This window comes from Diaphorina citri, unplaced genomic scaffold (assembly GCF_000475195.1).
Source record: "Diaphorina citri unplaced genomic scaffold, Diaci psyllid genome assembly version 1.1 scaffold633, whole genome shotgun sequence".
NCBI classification, from domain to species: domain Eukaryota; kingdom Metazoa; phylum Arthropoda; class Insecta; order Hemiptera; family Psyllidae; genus Diaphorina; species Diaphorina citri.
Genome location: NW_007378066.1, coordinates 18,631 through 35,957, shown reverse-complemented (window position 1 = coordinate 35,957; position 17,327 = coordinate 18,631). Strand labels below are relative to the sequence as shown.

At 39.7% G+C, this 17,327-nt stretch overlaps 2 protein-coding genes across 5 annotated transcripts in view; one reads left to right on the top strand and one right to left on the bottom strand.

Annotated features, from left to right (window-relative positions):
• LOC103510682 (KH domain-containing, RNA-binding, signal transduction-associated protein 2-like) overlaps positions 1–7,493 on the bottom strand; it is a 115,526-nt gene extending 108,033 nt beyond the window's left edge. For all 4 annotated transcript variants that reach the window (XM_026824684.1, XM_026824685.1, XM_008475367.3 and 1 more), the window contains exon 1: positions 7,406–7,493. The gene's annotated coding sequence lies outside the window, so the exon portion shown is untranslated. The remainder of the gene's footprint in view (positions 1–7,405) is intronic.
• Positions 7,215–9,520, top strand: LOC103510680 (microtubule-associated protein 4). The gene is made up of 3 exons (XM_008475363.3): positions 7,215–7,616; positions 7,848–8,911; positions 9,111–9,520. The coding sequence occupies exons 1-3, from the start codon at positions 7,394–7,396 to the stop codon at positions 9,264–9,266; spliced, it is 1,443 nt and encodes a 480-aa protein (XP_008473585.1). The 5' UTR covers positions 7,215–7,393; the 3' UTR covers positions 9,267–9,520.
• Positions 9,521–17,327: the final 7,807 nt, after the last annotated feature.

Here is a 17,327-nt window from a genome sequence, read left to right as displayed (position 1 = left end):
AATGAGGCAATCCTTCAGAATACCTAGTCATAGTCAGCCTAATAGAGTATCAGGAGAGATTAATAGAGGCTATTACGCGCAAATAAATCAACTCCCCAACATGCACATCATGAGCACACAACACAATAGATTTTAATCCAACTGGATAGCGAAATAATGGACGGATGAACTAATAGAACTAATACAATGGTCTCATGTAGAAAAAAAAAAGAAAAAAAATCTGGTGTGAACATCACACGACTTTCCTTATCCGTTTAGTCAGAAGAACCGCACATCCTTGTTATACTTTTTGACTACATATCAAATTTCAAGTCCCTAGCTCAGACACACGGACCAATGGCTGAAACTTTGGATTTAGGCTCTAGGGACCTCAAAACGTGTGTTGGCACTAAAAACTGCATACGAGAATGACAGATTTATCTCTTCACATTCATTTTTACATTAGATCCCCGAGCAAAGTTCAATGAGTCGGGTTTGACAATGCATGTCGAACGTGCACTTCTCATTTTTATGGCCAACCTTCAAAACTTCAGGGTAAAATGTGTAAATCCCCCTTGAAAATCGAGGAAAATCTTGGTGGCCGAATGGGTATCACACTAGGCTTGCACACCGGAGGTTCCGGGTTCGATTCCCTACAAAGTCAATTTTTTTCCGCTCGGTTCTTGGAATACAGGGTGTACCTTCTGTAGTTCTGTACCTCCAATACATCATGTTCATAGCAACATAAAATGTAAAATTTCGTTCATTTTGTAAATTAAAAGCACCAGGATACCAGATGGAAAGTGGGAGCGGAAATTGCAGGAAAACTAGAACAATTAAACACGAAAAATGTAAATGTACAGGAGAAGAAGAGGGTGAGAGAGGAAACGGATGGAGGGAATGCAAGGAAGAGTGGGAGAGAGAGAGATGAAGGAAACGGAGGGAGGGAGGGGGGAAAGGGAGAGGGAGGGAGGGAGAGGGAGAGAGAGAAAGAGGGAGAGAGAGAAAGAGGGAGAGAGAGAAAGAGGGAGAGAGAGAAAGACGGACGAGGGAGAGAGGGGGTGGAAGAGGAAGAGAGCGAAGGAGATGAAGAAGGATGAGTGAAAACGAATTACAAGGTGTTAGAACTGTTATAATAATAATAATAATAATAATCACATAAAAAACAGCTGATCAAGCAACATACATATCTCACGAAGATCAATATTCAATACCCCAAAAGTTTATTCAAAATTTAGAACGCAATACGAACATAATAATACAATAAGGGTAATAGAAAGTAAAAACCCCAGAAAACATCCTCAACTCACTCCCCTCAAAAACAGCTGATCACCGACACAAAACTCAAAATTTATAGGATAAGGAAAGTAAAAATCAAGTTAATAATAGATAGATAACAGATACCTATAGACCAGATAGCTAAAAAATAGCTACATAATAGATATAACGTACCAGAGGTACCTACAGAATAGCTTATACAACTGTAAATTAATAAATAAAACATATAGATACCTAAAGAATAGCTAGTACATAGAAATAAATAGATATATTAATAATCCAAAAATGTATTCAAAATATTCAAATGTGTAGAACGCAATACCAGAACAATGCATAAACCCCAGAAAACTTCCTCGACATTTTAACTCACTCCCCTCACAAAACAGTTGATCACCGAAACAAAACAAGTTCCAAAGTAAACGATCTACTTAGAAGCTCATTTTTTTCTCTACATCCTCCCACATTCGGGCGGGCGGTATTTCTGTCCTAACGTTCTGTGGTTGGAAATATTTTCACAGCAGATGAAACCTTCCCCCTCCCTCCTCTCAAATTTACCTCTATATTGAAGAGCGTAGGTAGAAAGAAGAGTATCATTTATGTTAAAATTCATAGCAGAAAATTTGAAATGGGGAAAAAAATTCCCACAATTCTCTGGGAAAGAAGTCTTCTATATGGAAAATTTAGAGAACAAAAAAATCATATTAGGGATTTTCCCCCCAGAAAGATCTAGGAAAAAGTCATCTCTTTCATTTGTTATCAACATTGACATTTTTCAAGACAAAAATCTGGATTTGAGATACCCTTTTTTTATTGATTAATCCTTCTGGAAGCCCCCAAAAGAGGGTCTTTTTGGACTCTTTCAATATCCCATTAAGATACCTAATACTCGTATCTTGAGGGGTGCCTCTATTTTTTTATCATAATTATGTCTGGTTGCTCCCTTTCTCAGAAGAATGCCATTATAACAGCGCCTTTTTAGATGCCTTCAAAGTGCTTTCACCTCCTTATAAGCCATTTTAACGTCTCAATCTCATTAGGAGTGGGTTTACCACGGGAACTTTGAGGTGCACTTTTTTTTCAAGTGCCATTGAACTCTTTCTTGGCTTTCAAAAAGGGAATTATGAAACAAGGAAGAGAGAGAGAGAGAGAAGCAAAAAGAGAAGGGGTTAAAAAAAAAAAAAAAACGAACAGTACGGGAATAATGGGAGAGAGAGAGAGAGAGGCGGGAGGGAGAGAAAAAAGAGAGAGAAGTAAAGAGTGAAACAGAAATTACAAATAATAATACAGATGATATCATGAAGATAATAATAATGATGACGGATCTAGTATTCTTTGTCAAGGTAAACTGGATGGAAGAGCGAGGTCTCATCTAATATTCTCATCGCATTATCAACCTCTACCCATCACACGAAATATCAGGGTTCAACCCATGGGCAATGGGTTCAAACAAGTACAAAATTGGAATAGTGGGAAGAGAAATAGAGAATTGAGCATATTTTTGTCAAATAAGTTGCTGTGCGTAGGTACAGAAGTGCAGAATAAATACTTAAGTAAGCTGAAGGACAATTTAAATGCAGAAGAAAAGGGACTGAACGATTGAAAAGAGTTCAGAAAAGATTCTGATGGAAAAGGAAGTTATTAAAGGGAGCTCTGGATGTAAGTGAGGTGACAAAAAGGATGCAGGGCACCTACGAATGAGGAAACATATTTAGGCAGGAAACAGGAAAAGGAATCAAACAAAACGAAAGGGTAAAATGAAAAAGAAATTGAGAACAATGAAACAAGAAAGCCAAGAGGAATCCACAAACTCATCTCTTACCAAGAGAACCGAAATCAGTTGAAGGTAGATAGAAATTCAGGGATATCAGTTTTACTGATCTTGTTCAAATTTTCAAAACTACGTTCTAATTCTCAAGTTGCTCCGCACCTCAGAGGGTCAGGGTTCGATGAGATTCAAATGAAATAGGTACAGTGATGCCTGATGCAGTACCCGAAATCATCAATATTAATAGTAAAGTCAACTTGCCCAGAATCATGCTCCACTTGAGATTTTTTTACGATCCCTTCCTTCTTCATCGTCGTCTTTTTCTCTTTCTGTTGTTTGATTTAATCAGAGCGGTTTGATCCTAAATCGGCAGATCGTTGACAATAAAATGGCGGCAAATGGACGACACACTAGATCGCTTGTGATTAACTTTAACACAAGTCAATAAAATGGGAAAACAGACGAGAGAGAGAGAGCTTGTTTGTTCTCCTACCTTTTCTTTTCCAACTTCTGATGGTCTTTTTTCTCCTCTTTTCTCTCTTCCTCTTCTTCTTCTCCTCCTCCTCCTGGGATCTTCTGATTCTTCTTCTTCAACTCCTGGGATCTTCTTTCTCTTCTGATTCTTCCTTTTCAGCTGCTACTTCATCTCCTTCGAGTTTTTTTTCCAACTCCTGAAGATCTCTTTTCTTCTCCTCCTCCTCCTCCTCTTTTTTCCCTCACCTTCTCCTTCGTCGTCTTCTCCTCCTCTCTTCCTTTTTCAACAAAATCCTGAGAATCTCCTTCTTCTCTTCTCTCTCTCTCGTTAAGATGCGTCAATGTTTTCAGACCCCACTCTTCTTGCTTCTTCTTCTTCTTCTTCTTCTTCTTCTTCTTCTTCTTCTTCTTCTTCTTCTCTTCCAATGCTTCTCTCTGGTTTTACGTCGTAGTATTTAGCTGCTCGTGGAGACCCAGAGGTTGTGTGACCCCAGAGTTAAGCTGGCTCTTCTTTTATTTCCATGCCATCACAAAAGTACAGGGTCACTTGAAAAGATTGTCAAAGATTTTACTGTACAAGTTACAGGCGTTTTAACGTATCATTTTATGTTAGTTTTACATTAATTTTGGCCTCGTTCTCCCGGTACACATCAAGATTTCGTCTTCTCCTTTTTTCTTTCCCTGATTAGTTTAAATCCTGGATTCAGCTAGAGCCAATATCACAATTTTGTCCACAGATTTCATTGACTTTTCTATCCCTCCCCAGATAGGTTTCAAACTGCGTCATACTTTTCAACAAAACTCCTTTTCTTCTACTCCCTGTACATTTCGTTTCCAGTTTTATATTAATTTTGGCCTCGTTCTCCCGGTACACATCAAGATTTCGTCTTCTCCTTTTTTCTTTCCCTGATTAGTTTAAATCCTAGATTCAGCTAGAGCCAATATCACAATTTTGTCCACAGATTTCATTGACTTTTCTATCCCTCCCCAGACAGGTTTCAAACTGCGTCATACTTTTCAACAGAACTCCTTTTCTTCTACTCCCTGTACATTTCGTTTCTTGACATTGACGCTCTGTATTCATGACGTAGACACATGAATCCAGTTCACCCTTCTTCTACAATGCACAATCTCAACACACACACACACAATATACTTATGTGCGTGTATAAACACCATTAAAGCCTTCATTGTAATCATCAGCCACATGAAAACCTATGAGTCCAGTGCCCATGACTTTATGTGAGCATTAAAAACCCTGAATCACCAAATCACCACACGCCCAGCTCATATTTTAGTTAATCGCATAAAGAAAGATACGGAAGGGTGAAGGCCTTCAACTCATAAAGAACAATGATAATATTGTGTTGACCTAGATTTGGATTTAAATATTTTCCTGGATATATCCAAATATATTTTTTGTTCGTTTCTAGAAGACTAACAAAATGAAAGGTGAAAAAAAAGAAAGTGTTGGAATTTAGGGATTTTTTAGAAGATTGAAAAATGTTTGATAGATTTTCGTTTCCAATCTAAAGTCACTTGTTAGTCAATGACACAGATTTTTTTCCGCATATCGAATGAAAATTCCAATAGCTTGGCTGGGATTGAAGTGCTCATAATATTATATCGAGGGAAAATAATATCTCATTCTGGCAGCATATTTATTTTCCGTTTCCTAAACAGTATTCTGGCAGTAAAAACGGGGTATATTCCCCTCTGAAACACCCGTATGCTAAATTGCTAACCCGAGAAAATGACATCCATTTCATAAAACTGTCCCAAAGCATATATGTACGTAACAATGAGCACACAAATGACAACAATTGAAGTTCTATTCTAGGGATAGTACTATCGCTCTAATAACAACAATTAACTTGATAGCCATGATCATCACATGTCAGCAAAAAGACTATGACAATATCCAATTTCACAACCAGTCACATTACGATTCCACATTATCCCATCACACATCCCATATCGGCGCTAAAGAAACAACATAGCTCATCAAAGCTTATTTTTTTTAACATTTTTGGAATCCTGATTGCCTGCCGTAATTGTCAACCGTTTGACGAATGGCGAATTTTAGATATATTAAAGCTAGAATAGATAAAACAAAGCTTGATGGATGTACTGATAATGGACAAATGATATCACTAGTAATGACTCTAATATACTCCCGAAGTCTAAATAACAGGATGGGACAGGAGATTGCTGTTCAAACAGAGGAAATGAGAAAAATTTCCAACCGAATCCATTCGTCATTCGTTAATGACACCAACGAAGCAACGGTACATCGCATTCAAAGTTATAGCAGCATTGAATTACTTGTACGTAACAGATTAGACCCACTGTCCTGGAGAGTTAATTCTCTTTTTCATTTCATACATGCTAAAATAGTAGGTACAGAAACTATAATTCTCACTCAGAAAAAGGGTACCTTTTAACTTTGAATCCAGGAAAAAGTTCTCGAAGACCCAGAAAATAATCAAATTTCCTTCATTTGCTCAATATTTGAAGCTTTGAGGGTACATACTTAGTTTGCACCAAAATACATATTTAATTATCATTTTCTACGGGCCCAAGTGTCAACACAACTGAATTTATACGGGAAATTAGGCCGAACTTTAGATTGACATTCGTTTTTTGGACGAAAACGGGTGTGTAAACTATGGGACAATCAGAGAAACGTCAATAAATACTCCAACATTATAACGAAACACACTCTAAACTTTGTTATACCTACAAACACACATATTGTAATATTGAAGATCATTATTATTTGGCCCTGGGGCTTTCGACATTCGTTTTTTTGGACGAAAACGGGTGTGTAAACTATGGGACAATCAGAGAAACGTCAATAAATACTCCAACATTATAACGAAACGCACTCTAAACTTTGTTATACAAACACACATATTGTAATATTGAAGATCATTATTATTTGGCCCTGGGGCTTTTATTTCATCATTACGTTATACGTTGTGAATTCGTGAAGTCTTCACACGGAAACTAAATTGAAACATCAATGGTTTTTTTACGAGTATTTTTTCCCCCATTGTTGTTGTTGGCAGGCTTCATAAATATTACTTTCTAGTGAGACACCTTTCGCTACCTAAATACCCTGTTCAAATTCATTTTATACTTTCTTCGTTATCATTATCACATAGTGAAATACTCGCACTGAGTTATTTTTTTATTAATGAGAGGAGTTTTCAAGACTTGAAAAAACTGACTCAATTTGTTGGGACAGCCCTTTAGATATTGACTTATCAATGGAAACTGAAATTTACGAGTATTTTTTCCCCCATTGTTGTTGTTGGCAGGCTTCATAAATATTACTTTCTAGTGAGACACCTTTCGCTACCTAAATACCCTGTTCAAATTCATTTTATACTTTCTTCGTTATCATTATCACATAGTGAAATACTCGCACTGAGTTATGTTTTATTAATGAGAGGAGTTTTCTTGAAAAAACAGACTCAATTTGTTAGGACAGCCCTTTAGATATTGACCTATCAATGAAATGAAATTCTTCTTAATAGGATTCTTTGCCTCAAGTCCTAAATCAAATAGAATAAATAGATAAATATCGTATAATAAAAATATGTAGATATTAGATACCTATTTTCTCAGTTCTCACAAAAGTCACATCAATCGATCACTAACAATCCCCTTCCCGTTTTCTCTGTTCACAGGTGTATTGTGATAATTTTAAACTTTAAAATTACTCATCAGCGCCAAACCACCGTGCTTTCAAAAACCTCTCCAATCCATTAATAAAAACACAAGCAAACTTTCAAGTTAGCACACAAGAGCCCAACCAACTCAAGAAAAACACAACAGAGGAAAGAAAAAGAAGGCCCGCTTTTTTTCACCCCGAAAAGAAGCCAAGAAGTCATGTTTTCTAACCTGACGAGCTACTTCTGGGGAGGTGGCAGCCCTGCTCCAGTGGGGGATGTGGAAGCCGCGTCTGCTACTCCGGCAGTAGCGGACTTGGTCGAGTCAGTGGCGACGGCCGGGGATCTGGTGATCGTGGACGGAGTGGGCAAGGATGTCCCTACAGCTGCGGCACTGGTCGAGGATGAAGACTGGCTGATGGTCGATGGTCAGGCTTCCGCGGGTGAGTAGACGGGTGTACTCTGGGGGTTGGAGGGAGTCACTCTGAAATGGGAAAACAAATAACGGAGTGTTGTGATCACTTGGTTAAGGATGAACGGTTGAAAGAATGGGGACAAAGTACCTATAGTGTACCTATCCTGTCTTGGTGATATGTAAGAGGAACAATTTGATATGCATTAGCAATAAAAGAATAACTTTAAGAAATAATTAATTTGACATGATTGTGTTTCAGGTTCGGAAGATGACAAGATGGAGGAGGCTGAGGCGAATGAAGAGCTTCATCCTCTGAGGCCAGACACTGTGACCGTCCCTGCTAGCGTACCAGGCATGGAGGAGTCCTGGATCATTGCCCCTACCCCCACCACCCTCCCTTGCCTGGTGGAATCTGCCATGGAAGTGTCCCCTCTGGAGACTCTCCTCATTGAACACCCCAGCATGAGTGTCTACCACAAGCTGGAGTCCCCCGTGCGATCTCTCAAACTTTCCACCCCTCCCCCCGCCGTGATATCTCCCTCCCCTACACTCTCCTCTAAACCCGAGGCCCCCACGATAGAGCCTTCACCTCAAGTACAACCTTCTCAAGGATCTCAAACCAAGAAACTAGTTGTTAAGAAGACGTCAACAAGCAATCAAAAGTCCAAGCAGCCTGCAAAACCCCCTCAAATCCCCTTCATTCTACGCCAGAAAGCGCAGAAGCACAAGTCTGTACCTGAGCCTACCCTTACCCCCGAGGCTAAACCCAAGCCTGCCGGCCCCTCTCCCCAACAGCGGAACAAGTCCGCCCCTGCTAAACCCGACGTCGTAGTTCCTAACAAAATGCCCAAAGCCAAAAGTAAAAAGGTGACGACCGCTTCTCCCGAGAAGAAACCCGCCATTGTCCCTGCCAAGCAACCCCTGGGTGAGATTCAAAATGTCGCTTCTGTGCCAGCCCTGGCTGATAAACCTGCCATCGTCAAAGTCTCCAAGAAGCCCGCCCCTGCTCCCATGAACCGTATTGTGGAGTCTAACATCAAGGAGATGTTCCCTACCCATGTCTACCCTAAGGACATGCGCCCATTTGTCGAGGACTTTCAGAACAATGTCAACACCAGGCAACATCGTGAACTGATTGCCGCTCAGCGCCGCTCCCAGCTTGCTATTACCCGCGCTAAGCGCACCGCTAGGAGAAATCCATTCATCTCGGCGGAAGACGAAGTGAAAACCGAAGCTGCCGCCATGATGGAACAGAAGGAGAACAATGTGGTGGAGATGAGACGTCAGGAGCAGTTCGAAACTCTGTTGCGCTCATCACAAAAGGTAAGTCACCTCAGAGGAGAGTCTCGGATTAAATTTAGGCACTTATAGCACGAGATTACCTTTAGTTCAAAATGGAATAACAAGTTTGGAGCTTTATCTAGACGTAGACAAACGAAACCCTCGAACTCCACTGGCTCAGACAATCAAACAAAGTCCTCGAATCAAAAAACTAATTCCTCTTTTCCCCGTCTGATTTCAGCAACAACAGAAACGTTTCGACCAGAACCTGCGCAAAAACCATCTCTCCCGTTCCAACAAGGCAATCCACGAGCTTAGCGCTCGTAACAAGCGCCAACGACGCAACGACCACTCCAACAAACCTTCGGGCGCCAACAACAACCGCAAATCTCAGTAAACAACACCAGAAAACCCGAAACCCCCGGTCCTTCATACAGCGTGAATCTATCGTTAGGGAGGAGAAAAAGAGATGTAGCTGTAGTTTTCTTCTCTCGACTGAAACACCCTGTATGCGGAAATCTGAATCATGATCCACGGACAAACTTTCGTGATACTCTTCATCACGATTGTTTCTTTTTATTTTATTTCTCTGTAGCTTGCACTTGAAAAAAAAAATAAACAAAAAAATACAAACAAAACATAAAAAAAAAATACATAAAAAGAAAAAAATATACAAAATAAAATTAAAAAAAATCGCGAGTGACTTACCGATTGTTCCCAATGTTGCCAGATTATCTCATTTGGGGACACAATGGGTGCAACGTTGTAAGCGCACTCGTAAAAAATACAATTTTATTTTTAATTTAAACATAGACTTTAAGCTTGAATTTTTATCTTTTTATTTGTAATTTTTTTCGAGTATTTTTTTTTTTTTTTTGTTCGTGTGTAGTTCAAAAGCTTAGAAAAAAGAAAATACATATTACTTGTAGACAAGCCAAAATTGGGTTTTCAATAGGACAAAATTCAAAGTTCAGTAAGTCCTCTAAACCTGTTTGTACCTATCAGATGAAAGGGGGGAAATCCTCAATTTTTCTGGGGCAACTGAGAGTATTTTTTTTTTTTTTTTGTTCGTGTGTAGTTCAAAAGCTTAGAAAAAAGAAAATACATATTATTATTACTTGTAGACAAGCCAAAATTGGGTTTTCAATAGGACAAAATTCAAACTTCAGTAAGTCCTCTAAACCTGTTTGTACCTATCAGATGAAAGGGGGGAAATCCTCAATTTTTCTGGGGCAACTGAGATTTGCAAAAAGCAAGCCGGAATGGCAGAACATGACAATTGTGTAACGTAACTATTTTCACGCTAGTCGAAAGATTAAAACCTACGCTTTCAACAAGCTTCAATTTAGTCGTTGAATGCATTGACTGATTTCCATGATACACTTTACAAGCAATAAACTGACATTCTAATATTCCTAAAGTGTAAAACAGATTCTATTGTTTACCTGTAAACCGAGGAAAATTTTATAACCAGTAAAACGAGACTTGTTTCTGGGGCAACTGAGATTTGCAAAAAGCAAGCCGGAATGGCAGAACATGACAATTGTGTAACGTAACTATTTTCACGCTAGTCGCAAGATTAAAACCTACGCTTTCAACAAGCTTCAATTTAGTCGGTGAATGCATTGACTGATTTCCATGATACACTTTACAAGCAATAAACTGACATTCTAATCTTCCTAAAGTGTAATACCATTTCCATCTTGATAAGGGCCCCCCCCCCCCTTCTCCTCCCTCTCTCCTCTCCCACGTTTCAGAAAATAGAATCGTGAACACATACAGCACAAGGGAGGGAGGGGGAATGCTCCCTCCCCTAGCCCCCCCTCCCTTTTCATCTACCCTTCCCATCATCACGCGTTCTATATCACGGGTGTCCAACTAGCGGCCCGCCAGACCATTTTGGTGGCCCGCGAAGCTTTTTGGAATTTGTACAAACTTTAGTGGTCAGCTACAATAATGAGAATACTTTTTGAAAAATTTCGCCTGCGGCGCTCAAAATTCGGTCGGACGCATCTCTAAAAGTTGTTGGGGGGAGGTTCAATACTCCCCTAAGTATGTACATATGTGGCCCGCGAAGTGCCTTCCAATGTAGTATGTGGCCCGCATACACATGGAAGTTGGAAACCCCTGTTCTATATCAAGGGGCACTGTGTGTGGGGGGGGAGGGGTATATTCAGCAGTATCGATCCTGTGCCTCATTCATTTTACCTCCCCTCCTTTTTTTCACCCCTTGAACCTTCCCGTTTCTCCATAGTACCTACAAAGAGACCCCCCTCATCTTTCTCTCTCTATCTTCTATTCCTCCCTCTCTTTCTTTCTCTCATCTAGAGGAGCTTTGTGTCATTTCACTCCCCTTACCCCCCTCTTCTTTCTCCCTCCCTCCCTCTCTCTCTCCCTTTCTCTCTCTTCCAGGGGAGCTTTGTGTCATATGACTGCACTTCCCTTCTATCCCTTTTCGAGCCCTGAACTTTTTCCCCTCTCGTGACGTTCAATAAACAGGGTCACCCAGACTTAGGCTTCAAGTAGGTAAGTACTGGAAAATATGTGGGACATTGTCGACCCTAGAACAGCTACCTTAGGTTAAAGAAGGAGGATTTGATGCCAATCTTACCTCGGTGGTGTAGTGGTCAAGGCGCTCGCCTGGTAAACAGGAGGGCGTGGGTTCAATCCCAGCCGAGTAGGTAAAAAAAGGAGGAAAAAAAAAAAAAAAAAAAAAAAAAAAAAAAAAAAAAAAAAAACAGGGAGAGAAGAAAGAGATGGAGAGAGATAGAAGGTGGGAGGGGGAGAGAAAGAGGAGAGAAAAAAGACCAACTAACAAAACATGTCATACAAATCTACTGAATTATTCAAGCACCCAAAAATACTTAGAGCCTAGCTTGCTACATTTTACTGTAAATTGTGAAACACAAATCCAATCAGAAATTGATAACATTAATAAAACATTTTCAATACCTAACACCCTGGTTCTTTCCTTTGTGAAAACCCCCACCCTTCCAAACATTCCATATACCACCCATTTGACACCTCCATCCCCCTCCTCTTCCTATTCACCCATAACCTCTACCACCCATTCAGTTTAGTTCCTCAGTACAAAGTTAACGGAGGGGAAATATGAACACCCCCCCCCCATTACTTTCCTTTGTGCAGAAAGCGGAAGTTCCAGATTTCGTAATAGAAAGGGGGAGAAAAAAAGTTTGCACAGTGTTCACTCCTTTTTTCGGAGCCCTCAAAAGCACCTCTGATGGCAGACAGATCAATACTATAAGCCCATGATTTATGATTATAATAGACAACAACCCAGTAATTCAGTGATCTGAATAACTTTACAACTTGGTTAAAAAAAAGTCTTCAGGGGCCCAATGTGGCTTAAAATACAAACAGCCAATTTCCTTTATTCCAGCCTACAACTTGCATCATTTGCATTACCTACTTCAAGACAGAGGTACCTGAATGCTCAGTAAACACATGATTTGTGTTAAGGCTCTTGTTGCCATCATGCCATACAGAAGGTCCCAGGTTCAATTACCAAGGTAAAAAAACTGACTCTCAACTTTTCATTGAAAAAAAAAAAAAAACTATTTCACAACAGTAGACACTACAAACAGGTAAGGATGGGATGGGGGACACACACACAAATTTATGTCATGTCAGAGTGAAAGGGCTGGAACACATGCCAAATAAAAAATAAATTGGATACAAAAATTGTCCCTCTCAGTTCCCCAGTGTCAAAGTACAGATGGAAGGGCACACTTGAATGTCAAGGCCAAGAAATTTTACTTTTCTCTTAAGTCTAGAAAATTCTTTATTTATATCCAACAAATTAGCCAATTTGATTACCAACGTCCAGTAAGTGGACGTGGTACTAAAAGAAGAGTTCGCTTTACCATGGAAAAAAGTGCAATAGCTTTTAAAACTAGCATGGATGGCATCAGCCTGGTTAGTAGACAGTATACTTGATTTTGCATGTCCTCTCATTAGGTTCAAAGTTAATCCTAGGTAATTCATACTGATTTGGTTAAAAAGGGCCTTGTAAACTTTGCACATTGGCAACTTTCATAAGACAACTAATTTATAAATTATAATTGAAAAATTCTACATATGAGTATTCAAGTGCAAATAATAGGACCAAACATTTGTATTGTGTCAACAGGGCATTCTCAGCCAGAAAGCTAGAGCCCTGAGGGTTGAGCTTGACAACCTGCTGTGCAGAGCTATGGAGGAGTTTATTTTCGAAAAAAAAAAAAAAAAGAAACTTTCTTACCTTTTTCTTCCTTCTTTTTTCCTTTTTTGGTTCTTTTTACCTTTTACTCTCCAATGATGGTAGATTTACTCTGGGCTTAGAATGACAATACTTGAGCTCCACTGTCTCTCTGATTGGTTTTGGCTTCAGAAGATAGTGCTGAATTGGGGCATCAGTTTCTTAACCAATGATAGGTAGACGTAAGATTCACTTATGAACAGTATGGGATTAGGCATCCACTATTCTAGGCTTCAACATCAGCCTCTTAAGTTGTATTGAGAAGATGCATCAGGCATTTTGGTTCCAAATTTTGTGAGACTCAATGCTCACTAATCCGTGTATAGGTAGTGTGATGCAGCCTGTTCAACAAAGGATTTACCCTCTATTGGGCAGCAAGCTACCCATCTAGGTACTTGATACAGCCTGAGTGAGACCAGGAAAAAACAGTAGCACACACAAGCCCAGATGGCCACTCATCCAGAGAGTCAAAAATGAAAGGTAAAACAATCATTTATTCATTTCTGTAGGTAGGAATAGGTACCAAAAGTTAACATAGAGGGTGGTCATTAAATTCTCAAAATAGTCGAGCCTTCAGAGTTAATGTTGGGGACTTTTTATGAGCAGGTTTACTAACAAAAAATAATAGAAAGTAAAAAATAGTGATAGTGATTGCCACTAGTTCGGGTGGAAGAACTACATAAATTATTGGCTGAATTCCCCTTTTAGGTTGTTTAAATACTACATTTTAGTGTCGATCTTCCCCATATAGGGTTCAATATTAGAGTTCCGGGACCCAGTCACTCAATTTCCGAGGTTCCGACGCCCTAGTTTTTTTTCTGTGTTTCTAATGTTGCTTCACTGATCCATTGGGAATTGATGTGTTCAACATACTATCACCCCTGGCTAAAAATTGTAAGTAACTTTTATTACTAAGTAATTTTATTAGCCAATCATATATTTTAGAGTCTTGTTTTACAACAGTATCAAGAACAGCCACCTTAGTTAGCTTGGAGGGTACCTATAGCACACCTGCCTTGTAAGTGCTAAGGTGGTCTCTTCCTGATCCCTGATGTGCCGCATCCGTTTTAAAGACTACTTACCTATTGCACTGACTGTAAGTGCTAATTCATGAGTGTGATTGATTCCCACTTGGAGCTAACTTTATCCTAAACAGGTAAGGTTTGTTCTTGGCTTTCTCACATCTTGTCTTCCTTCTCTCTTTGCTTTTGGGATGGGTACAATAAGTCCAGCCACAAACTATCAAGTAGATCTGACAGGAATGGCTTATGAACAGGTCCCCCTGTCAGGCAGACCTATCTCAGCTGTTATGATTCCTTCTATCAAAAAAAAACTTTTAAAAAAAAAAATGAAAACAGTTGGTGTGTTTGCTTGTCCCGTTAACACACCAACCAATCCGGGACCCAGTCACTCAATTTCCGAGGTTCCGACGCCCTAGTTTTTTTTCTGTGTTTCTAATGTTGGTCAAATTTCAGTGAGTTACCCATACGAAAAGTTTGCCAAGTCAAACCGAGGGCGGAGCTCGAAGTTGTCAATCCCCTGTTAAAATTGAAAGGTAAAAAAAATCTATTCATTTCTGCATTCACAGAGTGATTGAAGTGGGTGGAAGGTGGGACAGAATGGAATAATTATGGATGCAAATTGTACAAATGGGGTCAACGCTCTGGTGCCCTTTAATTTGAAATTGAATTCAAAACAAAGTACCTACTTCAATAAACATACTCATACGATACCAAGTTAGGTAAGTCTCATTTAAAGGTGAGCTCTGAAGTCTCTCATTGTCTCATTAGGCATTAGGATGCTCTTCGCACTTGGCATTTGCTATTTCTTGCGTACACATACGGACAGAATGGAATAATTATGGATGCAAATTGTACAAATGGGGTCAACGCTCTGGTGCCCTTTAATTTGAAATTGAATTCAAAACAAAATACTTCAATAAACATACTCATACGATACCAAGTTAGGTAAGTCTCATTTAAAGGTGAGCTCTGAAGTCTCTCATTAGGCATTAGGATGCTCTTCGCACTTGGCATTTGCTATTTCTTGCGTACACATACAGCCCACTCTGAGGCTTAGATGTAGAGCTGTAGGGACAAACAGCCCTAAAAGTTGGGTTAAGCTAATACGAATATCTGATATTTCTTTAGCAACGGAAATTTTAGGCTGGATGGTATCGTCCCTGTAGTCCCCCAGTCAGACTAAGCTGGTCCGTTTGACGTCCCCCACACAGTACATAGCAAAGAAAAAAGTTTTTTCTTTTTTTTTTTCAAGAACTCTGCTGCCCTTTAATTTGAAATTGAATTCAAAACAAAGTACCTACCTACTTCAATAAACATACTCATACGATACCAAGTTAGGTAAGTCTCACTTAAAGGTGAGCTCTGAAGTCTCTCATTAGGCATTAGGATGCTCTTCGCACTTGGCATTTGCTATTTCTTGCGTACACATACAGCCCACTCTGAGGCTTAGATGTAGAGCTGTAGGGACAAACAGCCCTAAAAGTTGGGTTAAGCTAATACGAATATCTGATATTTCTTTAGCAACGGAAATTTTAGGCTGGATGGTATCGTCCCTGTAGTCCCCCAGTCAGACTAAGCTGGTCCGTTTGACGTCCCCCACACAGTACATAGCAAAGAAAAAAGTTTTTTCTTTTTTTTTTTCAAGAACTCTGCACAGGATTTAGATTCTAAATTGGTTAGCATTATCTGTCACACAGGTGCTTGTGTTAGTTATGAATCAGTCATCCGAGAGCAACAATATGACTAATTGTAACTTGAGCTAGTTATCATCTCCCTAGTACTAGTACTAAGTGCTATAGTCAAAACGTTAGTTCCTATAACAGAGGTTTCCAACTTCCATGTGTATGCGGGCCACATGCTACAATGGGAGCTACTTCGCGAGCCACATATGTATGTACATAGGATGTCATCAGACGATATACGAACACCGAAAACAGACTAAAAGTTGGGTTAAGCTAATACGAATATCTGATATTTCTTTAGCAACGGAAATTTCAGGCTGGATGGTATCGTCCCTGTAGTCCCCGTCAGACTAAGCTGGTCTACTCCGTTTGACGTCCCCCACACAGTACATAACAAAGAAAAGAACTCTGAACAGGATTTAGATTCTAAATTGGTTAGCATTATCTGTCACACAGGTGCTTGTGTTAGTTATGAATCAGTCATCCGAGAGCAACAATATGACTAATTGTAACTTGAGCTAGTTATCTAACCATCTCCCTAGTACTAGTACAGAGTGCTGTAGTCAAAACCTTAGTTCCTATGACAGGGGTTTCCAATTTCCATGTGTATGCGGGCCACATGCTACATTGGGAGTTACTTCGCGAGCCACATATGTACATAGGATGGCACCCCCCCCCCCTTCCTCAACTTTTAAGAACTGTAGTCCGATCGAATTTGAGACGCGCAGCCGAAATTTTTCAGGGCCCGCGGGCCGCTACTTGGAAACCCCTGTCCTAATAATAATTAACCATATACAATACGGTCATAGAAATTACAAATAACTTAAACAAGAACATACACAAAAATCAAATTGAAAAGAACATCTCTTCTCTCTCCTCCTCGCCACCCCCCCCCACGGGAATAGTTCTCCTTGTACATAAAAGGGTTCAACTCCCATAAAGTTTCGAATGGGAGAGAGAGGAAGCGGGCAACGTAATAGCGCAACGGAACCGTACTCTGCTAAAAAGCGAAAAAACCAACGGAGTCGACAAAAGGCAAAGGTGCTCCTTACACAGCAAGGTCGAAAAAGGTACTCGCCTGTTACCAGAAAAAAAAGTCTACAGGAAAAAAAAGTTGAGAAAGGATCTCTTTGACACAGGAGAAGAAACGATCTCAAGATTTAGACAAAAGCCGCGGCCCATATAGCAGACTAAGCACACACAATCTGAAATACCTAGTAGAACGAAGTACATGAATAACAATAGCTTAAAGTAACCAGTTATACCAATACATGGAGGATATTTCTAGATAATAAGCCAAATTACTGTTTAATGCGATGGGATATAGTTTCTGTAGGAAACAACGACTATACTGCTTTAAGCAGTCCTTACAGCTAAAAGCAGGAGTTTTCAGAAGCATCTGCTTATATTACGAGCTATTGCCATAAACAAAGAGTAACGACTAAAAAAAAAAAAATATAATAGAAAGACAAAAAAAAGAATAAAGTATCCAACAG

What these genes read in the sequence shown, in the direction of transcription:
- LOC103510680 (XM_008475363.3), top strand. Translation starts at nt 7,394, where the DNA reads ATGTTTTCTAACCTGACGAGCTACTTCTGGGGAGGTGGCAGCCCTGCT. An exon ending in CGATGGTCAGGCTTCCGCGG is followed by an intron (nt 7,617 to 7,847) that starts GTGAGTAGACGG and finishes ATTGTGTTTCAG; the next exon opens with GTTCGGAAGATGACAAGATG. An exon ending in TGTTGCGCTCATCACAAAAG is followed by an intron (nt 8,912 to 9,110) that starts GTAAGTCACCTC and finishes GTCTGATTTCAG; the next exon opens with CAACAACAGAAACGTTTCGA.